The sequence below is a fragment of the Oncorhynchus mykiss genome, chromosome 2 (genome assembly GCF_013265735.2).
Source record: "Oncorhynchus mykiss isolate Arlee chromosome 2, USDA_OmykA_1.1, whole genome shotgun sequence".
Taxonomy (NCBI): Eukaryota; Metazoa; Chordata; class Actinopteri; order Salmoniformes; family Salmonidae; genus Oncorhynchus; species Oncorhynchus mykiss.
This window is the reverse complement of record NC_048566.1, coordinates 65,107,700-65,135,295: the sequence shown is the minus strand read 5'-3', so window position 1 is coordinate 65,135,295 and position 27,596 is coordinate 65,107,700. Positions and strand designations below refer to the sequence as shown.

At 42.1% G+C, this 27,596-nt stretch overlaps 1 protein-coding gene across 6 annotated transcripts in view; it reads left to right on the top strand.

The window, feature by feature from the left end:
• The window catches only part of ntrk3a (neurotrophic tyrosine kinase, receptor, type 3a), a 254,726-nt gene extending 230,704 nt beyond the window's left edge, over nucleotides 1–24,022 (top strand). For 2 of the 6 annotated variants that reach the window (XM_021568341.2, XM_036953120.1), the window contains 5 exons: nucleotides 7,708–7,913; nucleotides 9,398–9,641; nucleotides 14,756–14,761; nucleotides 15,059–15,217; nucleotides 21,714–24,022. In XM_021568341.2, coding sequence (XP_021424016.1) covers nucleotides 7,708–7,913; nucleotides 9,398–9,641; nucleotides 14,756–14,761; nucleotides 15,059–15,217; nucleotides 21,714–21,899 — 801 coding nt within the window. In that variant the 3' untranslated portion in view covers nucleotides 21,900–24,022. The remainder of the gene's footprint in view (nucleotides 1–7,707; nucleotides 7,914–9,397; nucleotides 9,642–14,755; nucleotides 14,762–15,058; nucleotides 15,218–21,713) is intronic. The other 4 variants (XM_021568366.2, XM_036953153.1, XM_036953144.1 and 1 more) reach the window with 3 other exon arrangements.
• Nucleotides 24,023–27,596: the final 3,574 nt, after the last annotated feature.

Genomic DNA, 27,596 nt, shown 5'->3' with positions numbered 1-27,596 from the left:
TAAGGCCTGCAGTTATCTAAACAATAAGCAGCCCTAAATTGGTTTTTAGATGGGGAAACTGACTGGATGCCTGGTGCATGCAGTTTGAGCACAGCAGTTCACTCCTGAGAAGTTTTCATTTTCTCTGAAACCCCCCAGTAATTTTGTCCTTCCCCTGAAATGTAACCAGCCGATGGAAGTAGATTTGGCTTTGACCATGCTGTCTACTGCATTAGCCATGCATTTCTAGCAACAACAAGAAAAGACCTTGTGAACAGACTCCAGTTTTGTTGCTGACAGACATTTATATCTAATTCCACATCATGATTATGCAATAAGGATTGTCCAATCCATCCTTGAGGATATTGATTCAATTCATAAATACCATATCAGTCTTTTATAAGTATTGCCCCTGACTTATTCAGTGATCCCTTGACTTTAAAAAAAAAACATACAGTGGGGGAAAAAAAGCATTTAGTCAGCCACCAATTGTTCTCCCACTTAAAAAGATGAGAGGCCTGTAATTTTCATCATAGGTACACTTCAACTATGACAGACAAAATTAGAAAAAAAATCCAGAAAATCACATTGTAGGATTTTTAATGAATTTATTTGCAAATGATGGTGGAAAATAAGTATTTGGTCGCCTACAAACAAGCAAGATTTCTGGCTCTCACAGACCTGTAACTTCTTCTTTAAGAGGCTCCTCTGTCCTCCACTCGTTACCTGTATTAATGACACCTGTTTGAACTTGTTATCAGTATGAAAGACACCTGTCCACAACCTCAAACAGTCACACTCCAAACTCCACTATGGCCAAGACCAAATAGCTGTCAAAGGACACCAGAAACAAAATTGTAGACCTGCACCAGGCTGGGAAGACTGAATCTGCAATAGGTAAGCAGCTTGGTTTGAAGAAATCAACTGTGGGAGCAATTATTAGGAAATGGAAGACATACAAGACAACTGATAATGTCCCTCGATCTGGGGCTCCACGCAAGATTTCACCCTGTGGGGTCAAAATGATCACAAGAACGGTGAGCAAAAATCCCAGAACCACACGGGGGGACCTAGTGAATGACCTGCAGAGAGCTGGGACCAAAGTAACAAAGCCTACCATCAGTAACACACTACGCCGCCAGGGACTCAAATCCTGCAGTGCCAGACGTGTCCCCCTGCTTAAGCCAGTACATGTCCAGGCCCGTCTGAAGTTTGCTAGAGAGCATTTGGATGATCCAGAAGAAGATTGGGAGAATGTCATATGGTCAGATGAAACCAAAATATAACTTTTTGGTAAAAACTCAACTTGTCGTGTTTGGAGGACAAAGAATGCTGAGTTGCATCCAAAAAACACCATACCTACTGTGAAGCATGGTGGTGGAAACATCATGCTTTGGGGCGGTTTTTCTGCAAAGGGACCAGGACGACTGATCCTTCTAATGGAAAGAATGGATGGGGCCATGTATCGTGAGATTGTGAGTGAAAACCTCCTTCCATCAGCAAGGGCTTTGAAGATGAAACGTGGCTGGGTCTTTCAGCATGACAATGATCCCAAACACACCGCCCGGGCAAAGAAGGAGTGGCTTCGTAAGAAGCATTTCAAGGTCCTGGACTGGCCTAGCCAGTCTCCAGATCTCAACCCCATAGAAAATCTTTGGAGGGAGTTGAAAGTCTGTGTTGCCCAGCAACAGCCCCAAAACATCACTGCTCTAGAGGAGATCTGCATGGAGGAATGGGCCGAAATTCCAGCAACAGTGTGTGAAAACCTTGTGAAGACTTACAGAAAACATTTGACCTCTGTCCTTGCCAACAAAGGGTATATAACAAAGTATTGAGATAAACTTTTGCTATTGACAAAATACTTATTCTCCACCATAATTTGCAAATAAATAAATTTAAAATCCTACAATGTGATTTTCTGGATTTTTCTTTTTCATTTTGTCTGTCATAGTTGAAGTGTACCTATGATGAAAATTACAGGCCTCTCTCGTCTTTTTAAGTGGGAGAACTTGCACAATTGGTGGCTGACAAAATACTTTTTTGCCCCACTATACAGTGCCTTGCGAAAGTATTCGGCCCCCTTGAACTTTGCGACCTTTTGCCACATTTCAGGCTTCAAACATAAAGATATAAAACTGTATTTTTTTGTGAAGAATCAACAACAAGTGGGACACAATCATGAAGTGGAACGACATTTATTGGATATTTCAAACTTTTTTAACAAATCAAAAACTGAAAAATTGGGCGTGCAAAATTATTCAGCCCCCTTAAGTTAATACTTTGTAGCGCCACCTTTTGCTGCGATTACAGCTGTAAGTCGCTTGGGGTATGTCTCTATCAGTTTTGCACATCGAGAGACTGACATTTTTCCCATTCCTCCTTGCAAAACAGCTCGAGCTCAGTGAGGTTGGATGGAGAGCAGTTTTCAGTTCTTTCCACAGATTCTCGATTGGATTCAGGTCTGGACTTTGACTTGGCCATTCTAACACCTGGATATGTTTATTTTTGAACCATTCCATTGTAGATTTTGCTTTATCTTTTGGATCATTGTCTTGTTGGAAGACAAATCTCCGTCCCAGTCTCAGGTCTTTTGCAGACTCCATCAGGTTTTCTTCCAGAATGGTCCTGTATTTGGCTCCATCCATCTTCCCATCAATTTTAACCATCTTCCCTGTCCCTGCTGAAGAAAAGCAGGCCCAAACCATGATGCTGCCACCACCATGTTTGACAGTGGGGATGGTGTGTTCAGCTGTGTTGCTTTTACGCCAAATATAACGTTTTGCATTGTTGCCAAAAAGTTCAATTTTGGTTTCATCTGACCAGAGCACCTTCTTCCACATGTTTGGTGTGTCTCCCAGGTGGCTTGTGGCAAACTTTAAACGACACTTTTTATGGATATCTTTAAGAAATGGCTTTCTTCTTGCCGCTCTTCCATAAAGGCCAGATTTGTGCAATATACGACTGATTGTTGTCCTATGGACAGAGTCTCCCACCTCAGCTGTAGATCTCTGCAGTTCATCCAGAGTGATCATGGGCCTCTTGGCTGCATCTCTGATCAGTCTTCTCCTTGTATGAGCTGAAAGTTTAGAGGGACGGCCAGGTCTTAGTAGATTTGCAGTGGTCTGATACTCCTTCCATTTCAATATTATCGCTTGCACAGTGCTCCTTGGGATGTTTAAAGCTTGGGAAATCTTTTTGTATCCAAATCCGGCTTTAAACTTCTTCACAACAGTATCTCGGACCTGCCTGGTGTGTTCCTTGTTCTTCATGATGCTCTCTGCGCTTTTAACGGACCTCTGAGACTATCACAGTGCAGGTGCATTTATACAGAGACTTGATTACACACAGGTGGATTGTATTTATCATCATTAGTCATTTAGGTCAACATTGGATCATTCAGAGATCCTCACTGAACTTCTGGAGAGAGTTTGCTGCACTAAAAGTAAAGGGGCTGAATAATTTTGCACGCCCAATTTTTCAGTTTTTGATTTGTTAAAAAAGTTTGAAATATCCAATAAATGTCGTTCCACTTCATGATTGTGTCCCACTTGTTGTTGATTCTTCACAAAAAATACAGTTTTATATCTTTATGTTTGAAGCCTGAAATGTGGCAAAAGGTCGCAAAGTTCAAGGGGGCCGAATACTTTCGCAAGGCACTGTATGTCTGGCTGTCTTAGGAGGCATGTTATAATATAGCTGATTGTTAGTGATGCTTAAGGGTGTTCATAGACTTCCTGATCCTAAATGGGTCTCAGTGGGATTGGTTGCAGCACTAAGACCAAAACCCTACATCTGTCATTCAACCAGGGCCATAATGTGTGTACCTTGTAACACACTACTAATGCTAGATAAAGCGATCAATATCTATGCAACTTTAGAGGAGTACTCCTGGATTGCTGTTGGGGCTTGATTAAGGTGGTAGCCACTGGTGGAAAAAGTACCCAAATGTCATACTTGAGTAAAAGTAATGATACCTTATTAGAAAATGACTCAAGTGAAAGTCACCCAGTAAAATCATACTTGAGTAAAATGTCTAAAAATATTTGATTTTAAAATATTCATAAGTATCAAAAGTAAATGTAATTGCAAAAATATATGTAAGTATTAAAAGTTAAAGTATAAATCATTTCAAATTCCTTATAAAGAAAATAGACGGTATCCTTTTCTTTTTTTTATTATGAATAGCCGGGGGCACGCTCCAACACTCAGACATAATTTCCAAATGAAGCATGTGTTTAGTGAGTCCGCTGCATCAGAGGCAGTAGGGATGACCAGGGATGTTCTCTTGATACGTGTGTGAATTATACAATTTTCCTGTCCTGCTAAGCATTCAAAATGTAACGAGTACTTTTGGGTGTCAGGGAAAATGTATGGAGTAAAAAGTACATCATTTTCTGTAGGAATGTAAAAGTAAAAGTTGTCCCAAAAAATATATATATACATGTATATAACATTTTTTACTTAGGTATTTTAGAACACTAGTGGTGGCCACCAAACAGCTCGTGTACCTATTATGATTGTTCATGAATTTACAATCCATTATTACGAAGGTATAGATGTTCACAGCTTCGAGGTTAATCAGGTCTATTGGGATTGTGTTATATCAGCTCTAGTTGATGCTGAGACACCTAACAGAGGACCTGTTTACAGTGGCATCCATTTTGAGTTAGTGCACAATGAAATTGAGTCATTCGTTATTCTCCCCTCCAAAAAATCCTGTTTAAATTATCACATGATATTGATAGCTGGCCACATGACATTTGTCAAATCCATTCTTAAACGCAGTGGGTTGTACTGTCACAATCTTGAATGAGAAGTGACTGTCATTAATTCTTGTGCTTGATTTATTCAATTTCACGTAAAGATTTTGACTGTAACCTCTGTGTTAAAATGCGAATTTCAACTGACAGGGGTTGAGGATATTAAAGTTCAAAGGTCATAAAAGGTACCTAGATGCTGAAGGAGGGGGTCACAGTATCATGGTGATCCCGTTTGGTGACAAGGGGCACATTTATCACTGTTCCTCTCTTGTCACCATCACTCTTCATCAAGGCGCTCATCCATGGAATGATGTTAGCCATGATAGTGTGGAGCAGGAGGGAGGGAACCGCAGTGCACAGGCAGGAGAAAGAGGCCGACCTTACAGAGGCGCCAAGGCTGCAGCTGAAGCAATAAGGCTGTCTGTGAGGGATGTTAAATCATCTCCCAAAATGTTCTACTCTTCAGATGCTTTGATCAAGAGTAATGGTGGCAACACGGAGCTGGCTTTTTCTTCCTTTTTTTCTCTTTCTTCACATCCCCAGTCACCAGAGTGGATCCTATTGAAATAGATGACAGACAAATATACAGAAGTGTATACTTTTTCCACATTTTGTGACATTAAAGCCTTATTCTAAAATGGTTCAAATCTATATTTTTTTCTCATTATCTACACACAATACCCCATAATGACAGAAATACATTATTTACATAATTATTCAGACCCTTTGCTATGAGACTCGAAATTGAGCTCAGGTGCATCCTGCTTCCATTGATCATCCTTGAGATGTTTCTACAACTTGATTGGAGTCCACCTGTGGTAAATTCAATTGATTGGACATGATTTGAAAAGGCACACACCTGTCTATATAAGGTCCCACAGTTGACAGTGCATGTCAGAGCAAAAACCAAGGGGTGAGGTCGAAGGAATTGTCCTTAGAGCGACGATACAAGATTGTATCGAGGCACAGATCTTGGGAAGGGTACCAAAACATTTATGCAGCTTTGAATGTCCACAAGAACACAGTGGCCTCCATCAGTCTTAAATGGAAGAAGTTTGGAACCACCAAGACTCTTCCTAGAGCTGGCCGCCCATCCAAACTGAACAATCAGCAATCAGGGTAGAAGGGCCTTGGTCAGGGAGGTGACCAAGAACCCGATGGTCACTCTGACAGAGCTCCAGAGTTTCTATGTGGAGAGGGGAGAACCTTCCAGAAGGACAACCATTTCTGCAGCACTCCACCAATCAGGCCTTTATGGTAGTAGCTAGATGGAATCCACACCTCAGTAAAAGGCACATGACAACCCGCTTGGAGTTTGCCAAAAGGCACCTAAAGACTCTCAGACCATGAGAAACAAGATTCTCTCGTCTGATGAAACCAAGATTGAACTCAACTCCAAGCCTGAATGTCCTTGAATGGCCCAGCCAGAGCCCGGACTTGAACTCAATCAAACATCTCTGGAGAGACCTGAAAATAACTGTGCAGCAAAGCTCCCCTCCAACCTGACAGAGCTTGAGAGGATCTGCAGAGAAGAATGGGAAAAACTCCCCAAATACAGGTGTGCCAAGCTTGTAGTGTCATACCCATGAAGACTTCTGCTTCAACAAAGTACTGAGTAAAGGGTTTGAATACTTATGTAAATGTGATATTTCAGTTTGACATTTTTATACATTTGCAAAAATGTAGAAAAACCTGTTTTTGCTTTGTCATTATGGAGTATTGTGTGTAGATTGATGAGGGGGAAAAAACTATTTAATCAATTTTAGAATAAGGATGTAATGTAACAAAATGTGAACAAAGTCAAGGGGTCTGAATACTTTCCGAATGCACTGTATATTTGATATAGGTTATAATGGAATGTCAGGATATATTTGAAATATGTGTAGGTCAACAAGTCTGGGAGCCTCCTTGTAAAAACGGTTTACTCTGTGTGTCTGTGCTAGCTAGCTGGCTGTCTCTCTAGTCTGTCCTGTACATCCGGGTGGACTAGGAACACACCACTCCTCTAGCAGCATAGGGTAACAAAGCATCCGGGAGAATAGGGATGGATGCCTTGCCATGGGCACTGCCATACATTCAAATTCCCCTTTGCATCGTCATATCAAGTCATCCAAGAGAATTAAAATGAATACAGCATTAGAAAAATCTTGTGATTATCATGGTTGAATATCAAAATATCTGTTAGATAGTGTTATGAATTCTATGAATGATCATTTTGGTTTACAAAAGTAGAGGATTGTATCATGACCATTTCCTGGGAAACATGCATTTTGTTTCCAAACTTTAGTTTACAGTACAGCTGCAAAATGTTTCATTTTTTAATGGAGAAGCAACCAGCAATGACGGCTTGGCAGTCATCCCAGACTCAGTAAGGAGTAAATCCTACCTTTTACATTTGGAGGATCAGAGAGAGACAAGAGATTGAGCGTAAGGCCAAGCTATTTCATAGGTGGGAATTTAGGGAGGTTTATTTCCAGCCGATAAGCTCGTCAATAATGATACCATAACTCTTAGCCAATACGGTAGACAACAACAGCGTCTACATCTGGTGAGGCACGGAGCCTCTTATCACGGCTATATAATGAAATGTCAGATTGTGTATGGGACGCCTAATGAAGTCAATTACAAAATGATCTGCTTCTGTAAAGCTGTACAGTTTGCCGGGTCATTGTGACAACATGTCAAGAAATGTTTGGTTCATGTTCTGCTCCTCAAATGGAAAGATTAAAGTGCTTTACCGCTCCCTGCTCCATTTATTACCCTGTCTCTGTTGTGTTTGCACCAGCCAGAGGTTATTTTGTGTGTGGGTGTCAGTGTTTATCCAGGGTTCATTGTAAGGAAGCCAAAAAACTTTAATGCTCTGTTTCTTTGAGAAAAACCTATGTCCAACAGTATCATACTTTGCTAAGCAGTTAAACACCCTTGTATTCCTAAGACCCTGAAGGACCCCACCCTTGTATTTTCTCAGACGCTGAAGGACCCCACCCTTGTATTTTCTCAGACGCTGAAGGACCCCACCCTTGCAGCGAGAAAAGATTTCCAGAGGGAAGCGGAACTATTGACCAACCTGCAGCACGAGCACATTGTCAAGTTCTACGGCGTGTGTGTGGATGGAGACCCCCTCATCATGGTCTTTGAGTACATGAAGCACGGGGACCTCAACAAGTTTCTCAGGTAAACTGTGTCAACTGAACGCACAAGACGTGCTCAGCTCTCCACTAAGTTCTGTAAATGAGTCTTTGGGTGATGTAGCCCATGAGTATTACAAGCTGAGAACTGAGGAATACTTTTTTAATGTGTGTTGGGGGAATTTGGAAAGTTTACTCAGCTGAATACAGTAGACATGTGTGGGATAAGCAAGATGTGCTCAACTCTTACTAAATTCTGTCTTTGGGTGCTGTAGCCAAGGATTACAAGCTGTCAACGGAGAAACATCATTTTTTATCATGTGTGTAGTTGGATTTGCTAAGTTTACTCAGCTGAATAAAGCAGAGAAATGTGTGAGATAAGCAAGACGTGCTAAACTCTTACTAACTTCTAAACATTGTCTTTGGTGTAGCCCATGAGTAACACAAGCTGAGAAACAGACTTCATATATATGTTTTTGGGGTTGTGGAAGTTTACTCAGCTTAATAGAGGTGTGTGTGTGGGGGCGGGGGGGGGGGGGGGGGGGGGGTCGCACATCTCCCACTGTTTACCAATATCAAGCTGTCTATAGACTAAACAATGAATGGCAGGTTGTGTGCACCCCAGTAGTGATGTACTGATCCACTGTACACATAATGATCAGCAGTGTTAGAGGTGGTCATACAATAAACCCTTTGGCCAGAAACGCAATAGATGTGATCATTTCCAGAGATAAAATAAGTTATTGTCCATTTCCTAATTTCTACATTCAAGTAAACAACCCTGAGGTCGTACCGCAAGCATCAGGCTGTAATTCATAGATTGTTTCCCCTCAGAGAAACGTTGTAGCGTACAAGAAACAGGAGGGAAAATACAATGTTTATGTTTTCCACTAGACCTGTCACCCAGTGCCAGCAGCAGCGACTTCCTATTCGCCACACTGTACATTAAGTAGCGATGACCTGTTAAGTGTAAAACCACAGAACACTGTGTAACGGCAGACTGCTGACTGAGCCGCCACAGACTGGGGAAACTGTGACTCAGATTGCAAATGAGATGGCTGATCTCCCTTTATAGTTGGATATTGTTAAACCTCTGGATCCTCTGCAGTGGCAGGGAACGTTGGTGCTCAATAGCAGAGACAGATCAGGCAGACGCCGGCTTGCTGGTGGCTTTACACATGCAAATGTCATGACTAATAGCATTTCCGTGAATGTTTCTCTGAATTAATTCATACGGAGAAGCTCCTGTTGGTTTTGCACCCAGTGGCCCTGTACATTAATGACATTGTAAATGTTCCTGTCTCAATTAAAGGTTGACTGTAAAATGCATCTAATGTCCAATCCATTACAACTGAATAACATACCTCTGTCACATACTATTCACAGCTATAATAATAATCCATTTCAAAATGCAATATGAAGTTAGTTATGGTGATTCTGTCTTGAGACAAGTTCACTAAGTCTGAGCTCAAGTCCTTTTTGGTTTGATGACTTCCTGCCTGCCTCCCTCCCTCCCGTTCCAATCCACAGAGCCCATGGGCCCGACGCTATGATCCTGGTTGACGGACAGCCGCTGCAGACCAATGGGGAGCTGGGCCTGTCTCAGATGCTGCACATTGCCACTCAGATCGCCGCGGGGATGATGTACCTGGCCTCCCAGCACTTTGTGCACCGTGATTTAGCCACTCGGAACTGCCTGGTGGGCAACGGCCTGCTGGTGAAGATTGGTGACTTTGGAATGTCCAGGGACATCTACAGCACAGACTACTACAGGGTAAGCACCTTCATATGTTTTATAGATAACAAATGATTCCATGTTGTAAATGTATTTGCATGTTTGTTAAATCAAGCTATACTGTACATTCATAATCAACTCAATAATGTATTTTTGGTCACCGTCCAGTGTTTTTAGAGAACAGGTGGTATTTTGACACAGTGGCTGTGGACGGTGACCCTGCATTCACCTGCCTGTGTTTGTTGACCTTTACTGATACCTGCCCTGCCCTGAACTCTTTACCTTTACTAATGCACAAATGTACAAGGAGAAGTGATGCATGCTCAATATGTCCATTTGTGAAGATGTGCCACGTCTAGGGCAGAACCACTCTTGCTCTATTTTGTTTGTAGCAAAATAGTATTTCTTTGACTTCTTCCCGGTGACCAGAATATAGAGCTCTTAGCCGAGATGAGAATGGAGTTGCTGAAGCTGTGCTGGCATTACAAAGGGATTATTACTGTGGCACAGGGGATTTTCACTAGATACAGACTGTAATTGCCATTGTGAAAAAGAAGTTACATTTGCAGTAAATGTCAAATAGTCCATTGAGTCTCATCCTACTTAATGTGTTCTGCAGGCTACTGTTCCTTAATGGTACCTTCGCAATAAGCAGCTAAGTAAAATGGGTGGCAGGTAGCCTACTGGTTAGAGCGTTGGGCCAGTAACTGAAATGTCGCTAGTTGGAATCCCCGAGCCGACAGGGTGAAAAATCTGTGGATGTGCCCTTGAGCAAGGCACTTAACTCTAATTGCTGGCCGTGACCCCACTCTCAGAGGGTGTATCAGGGGAAGTTGGGACATGCAAAAAAACACATTTATATTTCACACAGAAATTCTTTTTTTTCACGTCCCACCTCCCCCTGAGACACCCTCAGAGAGTGGGGTCATGTGGCTTTTCTCCTTTTAGATACTAAGGTATGGTATAGAAAGAAAAGCCAGTGAGAGACGGAATCACCACCAGACTACTACCAGGACTGCTGGACTGCCCCCTGTTGGTCTGGCAGCGTCTTTGGGACTTTGCCATTTTGGACCTGGGCATCTCTGCCAGACCAGGCCTGCTGTATGGTCCACTGACAGAGCTGAGAGATTAGGAGGTCGTAACTGCATTGGACACATTCCCTGTTGTTGAGTGATTATAAATTGGGGCGGCTGCCAAGAACATATCTCCCTGACACTGCTGACATATTGACGTCCGCTCCTCTCCTTCAGGAAAACCAAGAAAACTGCCCTCAGGGGATATGACACAGTAAGCAAGAGCACAGTCTGAGCTAGGTTTTTCACAGGCAGCATATCTGACAGCCCCATCTGTATAATGAAAATGATGCCCGGGCTCCCCCAAACCAAATTAGCTGTTGGTTCTCAGTCTGCAGGCAGGCACACAGATCTGACATGGCACTGTGTTTGTGAGCTGAGAAGTATGACATGGCTTCATAGACCCTGTTGGAAACGATACAACAAATAGCAAGGCTATGTGAATCTGAAAGGCAACGCGAAGGCAGGCAACCTTGACATGCACATGAATGTGCATTGAGCATGTGTCATGCAGCAGTTTGAGAGGCAGCGGACAATGTTAGCATGACATCACGTCATAGAGGAATGCATTTTCATTCAGATCACTGTTTAACTAACTATGCTGGGTGTATAATTCCTTTACACTTCCTCAACAGCCACTGTTGGTAAACTGCAATGTTAATCCAACAGTCCAATGCCATTGTCCCAAATGAGGAAAGCTTCATTATAATGATTCATCTGCTCTTTAGAACGTAATGACATACAGTCAGGTCCATAATTATTGTCACCCTTGATAAAGATGAGCAAAAAATACCGTACAAAATAGCATTAAAGATCCACCACCATATTTGACTGTAGGTTTGAGGTACTTTTCTGCATACGCTTCTGTTTTTCGACGCCAAACCCACCACTGGTGTGTGTGGCCAAAGAGCTCTATTTTCATGTCATCTGACCATAACGCCGCCTGGAATTTGATAAACGGTATTGGCACTTGGATTGGAACCGGTGCTATGGTCAGATGACATGAAAATAGAGCTCTTTGGCCACACACACCAGTGGTGGGTTTGGCATCGAAAAACTGAAGCGTATGCAGAAAAGTACCTCAAACTTACAGTAAAATATGGTGGTGGATCATTGATGTTATGGGACTATTTTGCTTCCACTGGCTCTGTGGTCCTAGTTAAAGGTCAACGCTATCATGAACTTCATTCACTTTTAGCCAAAACCTGGTTGCCTATACCGGGAGCATGACACTTGGCGGCAAGTGGATATTCCAGCAAGACCCCAAGCACACATCAAAATCCACGAAGAAATGCTTAATTGAACACAAAATAAACATTTTGCAATGGCCATCTCAGTCTCCGAACTATAAGCGCAGACGAAGGATATCAAGGATCTGGAAAGATTCTGTATGAATGAATGGTCTAAGATCCCTCCCAACGTGTTCTCCAACTCCAACATTTTAGATATAGGCTCAGTGTCATTATCCTCGCACAGGTAGGGTGTTGGAGTTCTGAAAACAGGGGTGCCAATATATATTTTTTTACCCTGATAATTGTATTATTAGCTGTTAAACAAGATCTCATTCTCTGAGCAATTGTATCAGTATATAATAATACAATTGTCTTTTTGTTTTGCATGCAATATGTGTATAATTAGAGTATATTTTTTTGCTCATCGTTATCAGTGGTACCAATAATTATGGACCAGACTGTACATGGAAGGACAGTATTGAAAATGTATATGACGGTTGCTTCAATCAATGTATATGTTATCGTCAGTCTGAGTACACAAATTACCTATACTTTAATTTCTCTCTATATGCTAATTGTGCTATGCTTTTAAATTGTGTTGGTGTTTTTGTCATCACCCTGACAGTTTTAATTCCGCTACAAGGGAAGGCCACACTCTGATTGATATGCTTCCACGGTCCTCCGTTCAACCCCAGACTGAATTCAGGGTGGTGCTTGCCAGGGAGAAGCCATTAAGATTGATTGAAATTCAATCAATTAATGTAATCTCCCAACACACAGACACACAAACACATAAACAAGTTAACAAATACATGACTCCGAAAACCAGATCTAGTCTTCCAAGACAGACAGAGCTACCATAACAAACACAAATCTGTCTTGCAGATACAGGTAACTGCCAAAATAAAGGAAACACCAACATAAAGTGTCTTAATGGGATGTTAGGCCCCCACAGGTCAAAACAGATTCAATGCACCTTGGCATAGAACCTACAAGTGTCTGGAACTCTATTGGAGGGATGCAACACCATTCTTCTATGAGAAATTCCATCATTTGGTGGGTTTGTTAATGGTGGTGGAAAACTCTGTCTCATGCGCCGCCCCAGAATCTCCCATAAGTGTTCAATTTAGTTGAGATCTGGTGACTGAGACGGTCATGGCATATGGTTTACATTGTTTTTCTTTTCGTGCTCATCAAACCATTCGGTGACCACTCGGAGCCCTGTGGACGGGGGCGTTGGCATCCTATGGGGGCATAGCCACTGTAGCCAAAATAATGGCCTGCCCAGCATTTTATACCTGACCCTAACAATGATGGGATGTTAATTGCCTAATTAACTCAGGAACCACACCTGTGTAGAAGCACCTGGTTTCAATATACTTTGTATCTCTCATTTACTCAAGTGTTTCCATTATTTTGGCAGTCACTTGTACAACCTATGAATTTTGCAAATATCATAGAACTGTGGTAAGTCTTTAAAACGGTATGTGAATTTGTATCATCCTCCTGTTCTACTGTTTTGGACACCAGCCTGCATTCTAGGGTGTGGTGTACCATGTAGTGCCAACAACATTGGTCTGGTGAAGAACAATCTGTTCACATGAAGTCAATAGTCAGGGGTTCAGCAGAATGGAAAGAGTGTCAGGTCATTGCAGCAGGGATACCAATTCATTTCTGAGTCCCTTGCAAATGTACTGTACTAGGATTGAATCAGGAGATGGTATAGTAGGGTAGAGCTATGACAAAGGTGAGGATTCGAGGTAAGAACATTTAAGTTGATTTTACAGTGGTTATTAGGGTTGTAGTGTGGATTGCATGATAGACAAATAGCCCTTTCCCTAATGTGCCAAAAAAATGCATTAAAACTGTTATACCCTTCTCTGCACAGTACACACACATTTGAAATGTGCATCTGCCTTATTTACAATAAGCTATATGGGTTATTTATATGATTGAACACATGAAAACATTTTATTTTTGAAACATCCTGCCCTTTTTTTCTCTTTTCAGCTTTGGAAGAAGATCACTAGAGTGTGGTAGTCGTTAGGGTTACATGTTCACACAGGCTTTATGGGACCTGGTCCGGCAGACATTTTACCATGATCTCATTAATAAACCGTCATAAATCTTTAAAAAGGAGAGCAGGCGGACGAGGAGGAGGAGGAGGAGGAGGAGGAGGGGGAGAAGGAATGGGTGAGTATGTTGAAGATGTTGTAAAACGCAACAACTTATTATAATGTTCAGCGGGCCAAATTGAACAAAGAAAACCAACAATACATAATCACCAGAACAGGAACGGATGCTATAATACACTGTTATTATAGATGGAGAACATGGTAGACCGATCCTTTGTAGCTACAGTATAATTCATGTGGGAATGTAATGTAATGTTAACTTCTTTTGTATTCACATGCTCCGTCAATACCTTGACCCATAGTGAGCTCAGTGCTAATGAGCTCTGTAATTAATATGCAGCTACCACTTAAGAGTTGAAAGTAACAATAATCAGACATCCACCATTGAAACGTCACTCTTGTTCAACTCTTCCACAGATATGATTAACACAGTGCAATTTACATGAATAGGAAACCGATTTTGAAACGATCCTTTTGAGTTAAAGAGGAGGGCGCAGATGATTAGTAGCTCATTGTTTTACTCTTATAATATCTGGCAGTCAGACAGACAGTGGGAAGGGAAGGCTGAGGGGAAGACTTCATTTATGTTGCTGCATGGCTTGAAGCTGTCAAACTTCTTTAATGGATCCTTTTTCCTTCCCTCTCTTGGCTCCATCTTCTCTTCCTCCTCCCAGCTGAGCCTCATTGACTCTTCTTCATCTTCTGTGTTACAGGGCTGTGTAGGTTTCCCTTCTTCTCAAATATTTTATAAGAAAAATACACGTTTTTTTTTAAAAAACAACTAGAAAAGACCATCTAGAAGTATTCGAAGTGTGTCTGCTGCATGCCTTTCGGTGAATATGTAATTAAAAAAAGTATTCTTTACAGTTTCTTTCACATGTACAGTAGTTTTCTTTTTTTTCTTTTTCAGTTGTGATTTAACCTTCAAATCCCTTTGAGCCGTTAGTCCAGGTCTATAACGCTGTGTGCTGACATCTGTTGTTCTCTCTCTCTCTCTCGCTCTCTCTCGCTTCCAGGTGGGGGGCCACACCATGCTGCCCATCCGTTGGATGCCCCCTGAGAGCATCATGTACAGGAAGTTCACTACAGAGAGCGACGTGTGGAGCTTTGGCGTGATCCTCTGGGAGATCTTCACCTACGGGAAGCAGCCATGGTTTCAACTGGCCAACAATGAGGTACTGTAGCTTACTTTCAAGCTCTTAACCAACAGTGCAGTTCAAGAAAGAGTTAAGAAAATATTTACCAATTAAACTAAAGTAAAAAATAATGAAAAGTAACACAATCAAATAACAATAACGAGGCTATATACAGGGGGTACCGGTATGCAGTATGCCTGTATTTTGGGTTTAGAAAGTAAATCCAATATGAAGGCTGTTGACAGACCTCATGGGCCAAATGTAGAGATATTTCCTGTTCTGTTGGCCAAGCACACCCATCTTCGTATACTGCCATTTTTTCTGCAATACAGTGATGATAATAAGCAACAAAACCACACAATGCAGTAACCTGCATCCAACAGTTGGCCAAGACTACTATCCAGTACAGTCTCTTACTAATCCCTAGAATGGTGCAGTGTGAGGTTAATTGGCCTATTCTTAGAGTGGCCTTTGGGCTCAATATTGGACTAGAAGAGAAATCAATTAAGACGTAAATCAGGGATGGGCAACTGGCGTCCCACAGCTCCCCTTTTGAAGGCCCTCGGATCAATCCCCCCCTCAATTTACTGTTGCAAGTTAGAATAGTAGAATAAACATGGTGCAATTTTGAAATGTGGTTGTGCATCAGCAGTTTTTCTCTTGTTATGCCAGTCACTAGGCAGGATTCCATTGACCCAGGTTTATTCGACAAAAGCAATGTGAGAAAAAAATAAAAATGTGAAATGGAAACGGCAGCAATAGGAGGCATTCTGCCAAGATGGACAACATTTTTATCTGTTCGACATTTTATTTATTTATTTTATTTTTAACTTTCTTTATTGCGACAAATGATGATGGAAACTGTTTTTCAAATAAATTATGATTGCCGAATACTTTTGAAGATACACGGGACACGTGATGTTTTTTAATAACGTTTCTTTGCAGGACAACGATTGTGCTGACTTTCAAGAATGCCTGAATTGCGTCACTTTTTTTTCTGGTTGGCTGACAAGATTCGCCCTTCCAATTATTTCAGATCTACAGGAGTGTAAATTTCACCATGGCGCCCGTAGACCGTGGCGATACGTTGATCGGCACATGAGAATTATAAGAATACAGAAAATATTAGTCAATTATTGCATTTTATTCACACTGGCTTTCGTGGGGCATCTGAAACATAAAATAGATAGGTGGGAGGGATACAGGCTGTCAACAATTTCTTCATATGCGCATTTTGCCTAAATGGTTAATGGAAACACTTCAACCAAGATTTTTTTTATTTGACACTAGGTTTTTACAAAACATTTTTAGTTTTAGATGTGATGTCATTATATCCAGCAGGTTTTTATCGACACAAGATGGTTAAATGGAAACACCCTTGCAGGCAATTGACACATCTATTTTCTATGCAAACTTTCTACATGTCGACAAAAAAACACTGGACAACTTAATGGAAACATAATTACTGCGAGTCAGTCCATTAGCCCATGTCAGCAAAACATTTTTAGATGAGTAAATTAGTCTAGTAAATGAGTCTAGTGGCCAGCTATCTGAATTTAGTAATCGTGGTCGCCATTGATTTTGTTAGTCAGTCTCACTCAGATATCATATTAAAAACTGCAGACATTTTTTCCACTCCATGGCAAAATGAGTAGAATTGCATGAAATGAGTTACAAAATTGCAAAATCTTCTCTCCGCCCCATGGCCACATATGTAGTATTGCTGCAAACTTGCTTTAAAACTGCAACGTTTTCTCTACGCCCCATGGCGAAATTAACTGGATGTCTGTCTACTGTCAAGAGTGAGGCCTTTAAAATGTGTTTATGGATGTGGGTGGGTTTGCAGACCCGCAAGCAACTGCGGCCCCTCGTGATGAGTTCAGATTAAAGTTGCCTATCCCTGACTTAAGCAAAGATGACAAGAGAGCAGCACCTACATTATACTAGTGTGAGCTGAGCGTGTTGAAATCAAATCATTCCCAGTCTCAACTCCCACTTACACACAAACACACACATGCCTTTCAGACACCATAAATCACACTAAAAAAATAAAGGGTAATAAGAGGTGAGCAGCCATTTTGTTGCAGGTCCTCTATATACAGTACATGACAGTAATGATAATGTGCAGTCATGTGCCACTGATCTTCCTCTCAAGCAGAAATACATCACACTGTAGACATTGACAGAAGCACTATACTAATTTACTGTTGTGCAGCGACTTTGGTGAAATAGTGGGTTGCAATAATACACAGTGCAGACCACCAAACCTAAAAATGCATGATAATTAAAATGTCAGAACACTGCTTGGGGTTCTAGCCAAACATCAGCATGTACAGTTTGACAGGGACATTGTTTATCAAATTAATATATTTACGGCAGCTTTCAGCTTTTCTAACTTGTCTTATTACGTTGAGAGCTGAAAAGCAGCATTATAAATCAATGCTGAGGCCAGCCATAGGTAGAGAAACAACAAGGTCTCCCACGCCAGAAGTCTTTTATAAATATGAATTATGTGGAGGTGCTGTGAATGTAAATGTAACAAGGCTGGGCTGCAGTCTGGGGGGCTGAGGGGTGACTCACTGACTGAACGCCTGTGGAAAGAGCTCTTCGCCTTCGGGCTACAGTTGTGCAGACAGCATATCACGCTGATGACAACACAGCCTCTCACTGTTCCTAAAATAGACACAGACTGCACAACAAAGCTATCCAACTCAATTGTAATTGTTTAACCCTAGATTTAAGTAGTCTTATTTTTTGCTAAACAGGTTTCTGTATAATATGTAGCAATAAACACACCTGCTATCTAATCACAATGAGCAGCAGAGCAAAATAACATGACAGCATAAACAACATAACATAAAACTGAAGAGTGTGCCTAACTAGCATTGCAATCCCGTTGTCATCCCTGACCTGTTTGACACAGCACAGAGTGGATTAATTGGTAATTATTGCTCATGACAGGTTATTTTGTCTTTGACTGTGGATGTGAACCTGAAGCTATTCTCATACTCATTCAACAGAAAACACCAGATCAATAGGTTATCAATAATGTCAAGTATTTGTTTCATTTTGAACATTCCATTCTCAGCTGGGGGGCAGGAGCAGCCCACTTCAGTGCATTAGAGCGCAAAAACTATGCCTCTTTCTCTCAATGTTGACCACCATTAATTGGATATTTCATTGATGTAAAATAAAATCGTACTATACCTGACAATTACGGTATGTGTGGTTTAGGTAATTTTCCATCCATTTTGATTGTGCCCACCCTCGACTAACCCATTGGTTTCCTGCATGTGGGCACAGCTGCAGGAACGACCCCTCCGCCCCCTCGATCTTCATGCTTGTGCAACACTTTTGATATTCTGGATTTCCCCTGATGGTCTATGCAATTAAAATGTGGGTCCTCCCTTCCTAGAGGCAGAAACTCAAACAGGAAGTACCCGTGCTAAGGTCTATTCAACACTGGTATGACCAATAGGAATCCATGCTTCGAGATTGTTATGATCATGGGGACTGGGATATGTTCCGGGAAGCCTCTTAGAATAACATTGACGAATACACGGATATGTTGACTGAGTTGATCAGAAAGTGTATAGGAGATGTTGTACCCACTGTGACCTACCCAAATCAGAAAACGTGGATAGATAGGCAGCATTTGTGCAACACTGAAAGTGCGAACCACCGCATTTAACCATGGCAAGGTGACTGGGAATATGGCCAAATACAAACAGTGTAGTTATTCCCTCCGTAAGGCAATCAAACAGGCGAAAACTCAGTACAGAGACAGTGGAGTCGCAATTCAATGGCTCAGACACGAGATGTATGTGGCAGGGTCCACAGACAATCATGGACTACAAAGGGAAAATCAGCCATGTTGTGGACACCAACGGCTTGCTTCCGGACAAGCTAAACACCTTCACCCGCTTTGAGGATAGCACAGTGCCACCGATGCAGCCCGTTACCAAGGACTATGGGCTCTCCTTCTCCGTGGCTGACATGAGTAACACATTTAAGCGTGTTAACCCTCGCAAGGCTGCCGGCCCAGACGGCATCCCTAGCCGCGTCCTCAGAGCATGCGCAGACCAGCTGGCTGGAGTATTACGGACATGTTCAATCTCTCCCTATCTCAGTCTGCTGTCCCCACATGCTTCATGATGTCCACCATTGTTCCTGTACCCAAGAAAGCAAAGGTAACTGAACTAAATGACTATCCCCGTAGCAATCAATTCTGTAATCATGAAGTGCTTTGAGAGGCTAGTTAAGGATCATATCCCCTCTACCTTACCTGACACCCTAGACCCACTTCAATTTGCTTACCGCCCCAATAGCTCCACAGACGATGCAATCGCCATCGCACTGCACACTGCTCTATCCCATCTGGACAAGAGGAATACCTATGTAAGAATGCTGTTTATTGACTATAGCTCAGCCTTCAACGCCATAGTACCCTCCAAGCTCATCATTAAGCTCGGGACCCTGGGTATACACCCCGCCCTGTGCAACTGGGTCCTGGACTTCCCGACGGGCCGCCCCCAAGTGGTGAAGGTAGGAAACAATAACTCCACTTCGCTGATCCTCAACACAGGGGCCCCAGAGGATGCTGCTGCCAACCATTCCACCAGCGGTGTACAGAGGTGGGAGGAGGAGAGGAGCACAAAGAGACATCAAAAACAGCTCAGGAGACATACAACCATGCCTGCCCCTGCCAACACAGACTGCATATCTGCCAACACTGCCCCACATCCAATAAAGTTTGTGGATCTCGGATTGGACTCTACAGTCACCAAAGAATTCACCGTTAACTCAGTGGAAGTCATCATCGAATACGATGGACAACCATAAGAGCTAAGTAAGTAAAAGTAGGCCTGATTACCAACAATGAAAAGACAGTCTACAGGGAGGAGGTGAGGGCCCTGGGAGAGTGGTGGCAGGAAAATAACCTCTCATTCATCGTCAACAAAAACAAAAGAGCTGATCATAGACTTCAGAAAAATACATTTGGCTTGGCCCCTAAAACCCTCACAAACTTTTACAGATGCACATTTAAGATTTTCCTGTTGGGCTATGTCACCGCCTGGTACGGCAACTGCACCGCCCGCAACTGCTCTCCAGAGGGTGGTGCTGTCTGCCCAACGCAAACTACCTCCCCTCCAGGACACCTACAGCACCCGATTTGTTAAGTCGATGATCCCGCCCCGTTTCACTCTTTTCACCTTGGTTAGAGGTCCTCTTTATTAAGCCGTACGTCATCTTCATGCAATTTCGTTCCGCTACTGAACGAAGAGCATAGGGTTTCACCACAATACAAGACAAGATGAAGGAGCGACTAGTCTCATCAGAGGTCATATTAAAAATAAAAGTGATATTTTCATTCAAGACAGGAGAAACATTTTGTTTCAAGTGATAATAAAACATCACTTATAGGAATAGGTAATTGTTTACATATTGCTAGCAATCCCATAAAGCCATCGCAGAAAACCACATTTTCTTCTTGTTCTGTGGTTTGGTAACTTTTCACAACAGAGCCTTCAACTGTGGACGTTCCCCATTGAAATGAATGACAGCCGACGCAACGGACTCCTCAGGCGTAATGAATGGTGCATTAGTGGTCCTCGTCTGTCTTTCAGTCCATATTCAACTGATGGTCTTCTAATCTCCTAATGTGTAGCGTACTTACTAGCAAGCTAGTTAAATCCATCCACAAAGAACTTGATATAATCACTTATTCGACAGTGCACTCTGAGGAGGAAACAATGATACGATGTAGCCTAACAACATCACACGGAAACAGCACAGATGTGCTATAGAAACATTGGTCCTCTTATATTTTTATTCCAGCTTGCAAAAAAAAAATATTAGGAAGAAAATGGCTGTCTGTTCTGCCATTGTTCTCCTTCACACAAGGGCTCTCGCTAATAGCAACCCTAGAAGGTTTGACTACACAGTACATTCTTGTGCTAGGCTGCTGTACGATGGAAATTGGAAAATAATGGACCCACGATGTGGTATATATACTTAATGCATTGCTTAAATGGTGACCACAGCCCTCCTGTAAATACATTTCAATTGTGTTTCCAGCCTGCTCCATTGTAATTCTATTTCAAATTCGGCTAACAGTGCCGCTTTAGGCTTCACCTGCTCCCCAGGTGCCCAATCGAATGTCCTGCAACCTTATTGTGACATGTATAGATAACAACCTATACAGCTCATACACTCCTAATTCCCACCATACCCCAGAGGGATCACATGTAAAATGATACATGTCCCGATTTACATCAACAGGCAAGTCTGACAACACTGCATCTGTGTGTTTGTTTATGCGCACTGCATAACCTTTCACTTCTAAATATTCCTTATGACCTGGACATTGTGTCCATGTAACAGTACACACATTGTGGTGCTATAGCCTGTGGGATGGTAGTAAAGGTGATTAACCAAAACATAATTCTGCCTGTAAATGTCTCGTGGTGCTCTTGGTAAACAGTATAATACTCTAAATTGGGTTGTGACCTCTTTCGCTCTCTCTCGCCCCCAGGTCATCGAGTGTATTACGCAAGGACGGGTTTTGGAGAGGCCACGAGTTTGTCCCAAGGAGGTGTATGACATCATGTTGGGTTGCTGGCAGAGGGAGCCCCAGCAGAGGCTGAACATCAAGGATATCCAGAAAATCCTCTATGCCTTGGGCAAAGCCACGCCTGTCTACCTGGACATCCTGGGCTAGTGTACGTTGGGGTTTGTCTATCTGTCTGTTTTTCTGTCTGTCTCTACCCAACAGATGAACAAAACCCCAGGAATAACCCAAACAACGAGCACCTTATTGCTCCACTGTCAAACACCTACAAAATGGGGATGGACTTAAGTGCCTGCTACTCCTTTCGATACACTGGATAACAGTATTTAAAAAAGCACTTTTACATTTTGTTTACCTGCATTTAAAATTGTACAGTTACTGAATACTGTATGAAGAGGACATTATTTCTTTTTTTGGTAAAAACAGCCTACTTAAAGTATCACAAAAAAAAAAAAAAAAAAAAAATGCTAGAAAATGACTCAATTACAAAAAGTACACAGAAAAAAAAAAAGCTGAAAACCCTGGAAAAATGGTTTGCTTTTGGTATCCTGACAGCTTGACAGAAGATCAAACTCCCAGGTGATTTTCTTTTTCATTTTATAAATATATATTATATATATTTTTTATTTATTTTTATTTTCAACGTGTGGATATCTGCCATGTTTCTTGCTAAGGGTACTGTATGTCACCTGTTGGAGATGACCTCTTGTTATTGGCAAGTCAGACAATTGGCAGGGACTTTTTGAAGAAAGCCTTACTGCACTCCGATTGGCTGGATCTATTCTCTGACTCTGGATCCGACAAGGCGATTGGCTACTGAGAGGAAACAGCTTTTCATTGAGATGTGGAACTCATAGGGAAGACAGAGCCAACAATCAACACAGTCATCTTAATTTAAAATTGAATGTATATACTGTAAATTTCTATGTCACAAAAATATGTTAACTTATTTCATTTCCTATTTAGATTATTTTAGTTTCTTGGTGTGTTGTAATGGTGAGTGAATCCTATAGATATTTTGATAATCTTTCATTTGTGTTACTATTTTCTTCACCTGGTCAGTGTGTTGTTTCTGTTGCTTTTAATGAATTTAATTGTCTTATCATTTGATTTGGATATTTGATTACAATGTGACCTTACGAGTCAGGATGTTAGGTTGAGACATGAACAGGAAGTAGACTGTCAGTAGCGTAATCATGATGTGAGCTTAGACAGACTGAGCAGGATGCATACAGTTACAGTATGAATTTATGATGATCTTACATAGCGCCCCCACTTCCCCTCATTCCAGCTCACTGTTGTTCTTTCAGCGTAATCTAGTCTTAGATTTGCTCTCAGCCCCACATTCTGTATCACCATGTATCTCATGTACATCTAGCCAGAGCAAAGAGCTATAGCTATGATATAGCAGTATAAGCTGTCACTGGCTGTGTTCTGAAAATGACATTTATATGGCATTGTATTATACTTCATCTTGTTTTCCAGGTTGTGGATAATGTTATTCTACTGCCTTCAGATAGTCATGACTCTGATGTTTCAATTTCTGGAGTTTATACAGGAAATGTGCTACTAGACACTATACATTCATATAATAGTAGTAACTGCCTCTCATTTTCCATTCTCTGTACACGTACATTCAAGTTAAAGCATTATTGTAATGCAGGCTTGAGAATGTTTTCTTCTCTCAATGTGCGCAAGATTTCTGCAAACGATCCTTTATCTTTCTCAGCTCTCCCAATGTTAAACAATAGCAAACATGGCAGACCACAGTGACGTGAATTATTCATTACGTATTAGTGATGGAGCACTCTGTAGCTATGGGGGCTGTTTGGAACATTACGCTGTGATGACAAACACTGGGGCTTTGGGAGAAAGTGCTCCTCTCTCACGCTCACTCTCTCTACCTCCCTCTCTATCGCTCTCTCTCGCTCTCCTTCGCTCTCTCCTTCTCTCGCTCTCCTTCGCTCTCTCTCCTCTTGCTTACGCTGAGTAATGTAATCATTCAAGGTTGTGTTTAGTCTCAATAACACCCCAATGATAAATCCATAATTATTCAATGCTGAGCCAAACTGGCACCATGTTTTGCCTATCTTCATTTTTTTAACAAGGTGATATATTATTATGTGATCAATTTCATATTAACGTTTATGTACAGAATCATTTGCCTACTTCAACAAAAATGTATTTTAAAAGCTTCAATATGAATTATCTGGTCAAACTTACAAATACTGTACTTTTCTTTCAAATTAAAAGTTCCTTCACGTTAGAATGGCGAGATACTCAAAGTTTTCTCATCTTTTTTAGCAAGAAGTTGAAAAGTAGTTTTCCCATCTTCTACCTAATCACAACATAAAAAAATACTCTTCACCTTAATCTCTGAATTCACATCTACAAAGTTTCCTAGGTGCATCTGGCTTGGAAGGGAAAGTGACAGGAACATTTGTTGATCTGGTTTCCTATTTTATTCCTTGAGAGATCCAGTCATTCTCTCTGTATGAACGAGCAGGGATGGGGAGGATTGCAGAAGCTTTCAAAGACCGGTGTGTGACTCTGACATACTGTAGTTATGTATGATAAGATGCCTCTTCCTTTAATATTCCTGTCGTGTTTGAGGCCTGCTGCTTCCTGCTGTCTGCATTCAATGGCTTTACAATTCACCCGGCTGTATGAGTCCTGAGCTCCCACACAAAGTCATGGAGATTTCCCCTGGTAGAGCACCACAGTACACTCCTCTCCTCCAGCCTGTGATTGTGGCTCCACTGGTAAACAATTCTGCCCTCTTCCTCTCCTAACACCTCCTCCATGGATGAGTGCACAAATTACAGACTGGTTATAATTGAAGAGAAAAAAAAAGCCATTAGGGCGACTTAGGAGATTTTACACATCATATGCAGTGCACAGAGACTATTAGTGCCAGATTAGGTCCTAATTGGAAGGAAACAGACATGTCACTTCTGAGGTTGTTTCCCAAGCTAAGCTCCTATAGGAAACAACAGACTCAGAGCCTCATTTATTAACAATTTCCACACTGGATTGAGAATGTAGCTCAGTTGTTGAGCATGGCTCTTGCAATGCTAGGGTTGTGGGTTTGACTCCTACAGGGGACCAGTATGAAAATGTATCCAGTGGTTCTGGATAAGCGTGTATGCTAATGACTAAAATGTAAATGTTCCAAGGTAACCTTGAGGGAAGGAACTTATAGGCAACCACAATGTAAAGAACAGTGCACATTGATAGTCTATACTATCATATTCAAATGAGATATACCATAGTTTGATAACAGTTACCAAAATAAAATATGTCCACATTACCCTCCCTTATAGCTCCGTTGGAATGTGCTGCATAAATCCCAGTGTAGGGGACGTTGTGTTTTCAGAAGGTGTCAAGACATCACGGCTCTTGTCACTGTATCCTCAGGATGATTCTCATCATTAGGTGTGTGACTTGACTGAAAGGCCAGAGCCAAGCATTTTACACTCCATTTACCTTGAAGCTGATCAATGCTCAATGACCCATGGACAGAGTACGCTTTAGTGCTGATGGTAGCAGCGGGAGGGGGATAGACTGTGGACGGGGCGGGGCGGGAGACTTTGGGTGGACGATTGAGGGGAGAGAGAAGTGGAGGGCGACATGTCTTTATGTGAAGTCTATGTCTTATTTATCCATCAGAGAGAAAAGAGATGAATTAGTTGTTTCTAAAAATACATGGCCTCCACTTACCGGAGATGGCCTCCACTTACCGGAGATGGCCTCCACTTACCGGAGAATGCCTCCACTTACCGGAGATGGCCTCCACTTACCGGAGATGGCCTTAATAACCGTAAGTAAAGTAACTGTGACCGGTAGGAGGTGATAGTGGACAAGCGCCTAAGGTTGCAACTCTAATGAGTTGACCTTGCAGAAATGGGGGAAAATGACCAATGAAATTAGGTTTTGGCTCCAGCTTTTAGATATCCTTTAAATATGATGGCCTGGCTGGGGGTAATCGCTTGAGGTCAGGTGAGGAGGCAGAGCAGAGCTGGGATAATGCAGTGAAGGTCGTATGCTTAGCATGTTTCAGCCCAGTAATATAGCGCTGTCTATTGGCCAGAGAGGAGAACAGAGCTGGCTGCCGGTGTCGTGTTATGGCTGCTGCAGTGAAGAGGCCGACGATTGATGAGGGGTTTAAGACCTTAATCATGATGGGGAGGAGTGAGGAGGGAGGCAGGAAAGCGGAACATTGCAGTTGAAATGAGCTCTCTTTGAGCACTTCATAACCCAGAGGCCTGCGGAGCTAGCTTGCTACAGCAGCACTCCTCTGCTATCTCCGCCTGTCCCCATACACACAGCAGGACCTGCAAGTTTACACCAAAAACATGGTCTAAGATCCTTTTTTGTTTCCAGCTTACCAAGTTTTTCCTGCTACTTTCGTCATGTTTTGGGAGAGTAATGTTACTGAATTATGGACAGGATGAATATCTAATGTACTTGATGGAGTCCATTTGCATCAGCTGCTGGCGTTGCAGAACAGCCGTCCTAGCAACAACAGGTCGTTATCCCCTCTCTCCTTCCCTGCATGATAAATCATTTTTGACCTACCTTCAAAGCATTTAATTAAAATGTCCTTATCTGATTTGAGAAACACTCCTTTAGTTATGAGACTATAAACTGGCAGTTATCCCTCTTATCTTGGAGACGAGTACAACCCTACAGGTTCAGGAGAGGGGTTTTGAAGAACCGTCAAAAGTCGATTTTGTGATGCCATCTTCTGGCAGATGTTATTCCTATGACAGATAACTATGACAGATAACTAAGACAGATAACTATGACAGATAACTATGGCAATTAACTATGACAGATAACTAAGGCAGATAACTATGACAGATAACTATGGCAGTTAACTATGACAGATAACTATGGCAGTTGTTTCAAAAGCAGTTTCACACATTTCTGTCTTGACTTAGTGTCGCATGGTTTTGTTGGCCTAGACTGATTGAAAGAATGAGCAACAGTCGATCAGACTGTTGTCCCAGATGCATGCAGACACAGCACTAATACCACATGCATTGTATCATGACAAAACATGAGAAAACAGAATATATCCTCTCAGAAACATAAAAGAGTGTAAAATGAAGAGAAAATTGGAAAATCCTGCCATGTACAGTCATGCATACTCCCACAAAAACGGCAAACCTGACTCCATTTCCTGGAGGGAGGGATGAAATTGACTGCAGCGTTAAGACTTCAGATGGGATGTCACCCAGGAGCAATCTCCTGCGCTGTCAGCAGACTTTGACATCTAGATTAACCTTGGTGCTGAGTTTTCAGAGTCTCATTGGAATGCAAAAAGCATCTCCAGCCCTCCAATCCAGGGCTCTGACTGCACTGCCCACCCTCCCACCCACCTCCTCGCCTCACATCCCCCGTGTTCTGTGTGTGTGTGTGTGTGCGCCTCTCTTTAGGAGATCTGAGGGGTTGTTTGTGCTCACTGAGTGGGAGGGGATGTGGGAATGCTGGAACGGATGCGATGAACAAACACCTACCTCCTCTGCCCCTGCCCCTGGCTTTGCCTGGCTGGCTGCTACAGTGGGAAGGAGTAGGCCAGAGGGCCAGTGCCGATAGTTGTGTTTAGGGATCTGCCTATTTGGGGATCTGCCTATTTGGGGATTTATCTCTCACCGTTGATTACAGAACCAGTAGTTTATCTATTTTTACACCACAGAGAGAGGATGTACACCACAGAGAGAGGATGTACATCACAGAGAGAGGATGTACATCACAGAGAGAAGATGTACACCACAGAGAGAGGATGTACATCACAGAGAGAGGATGTACATCACAGAGAGAGGATGTACACCACAGAGAGAG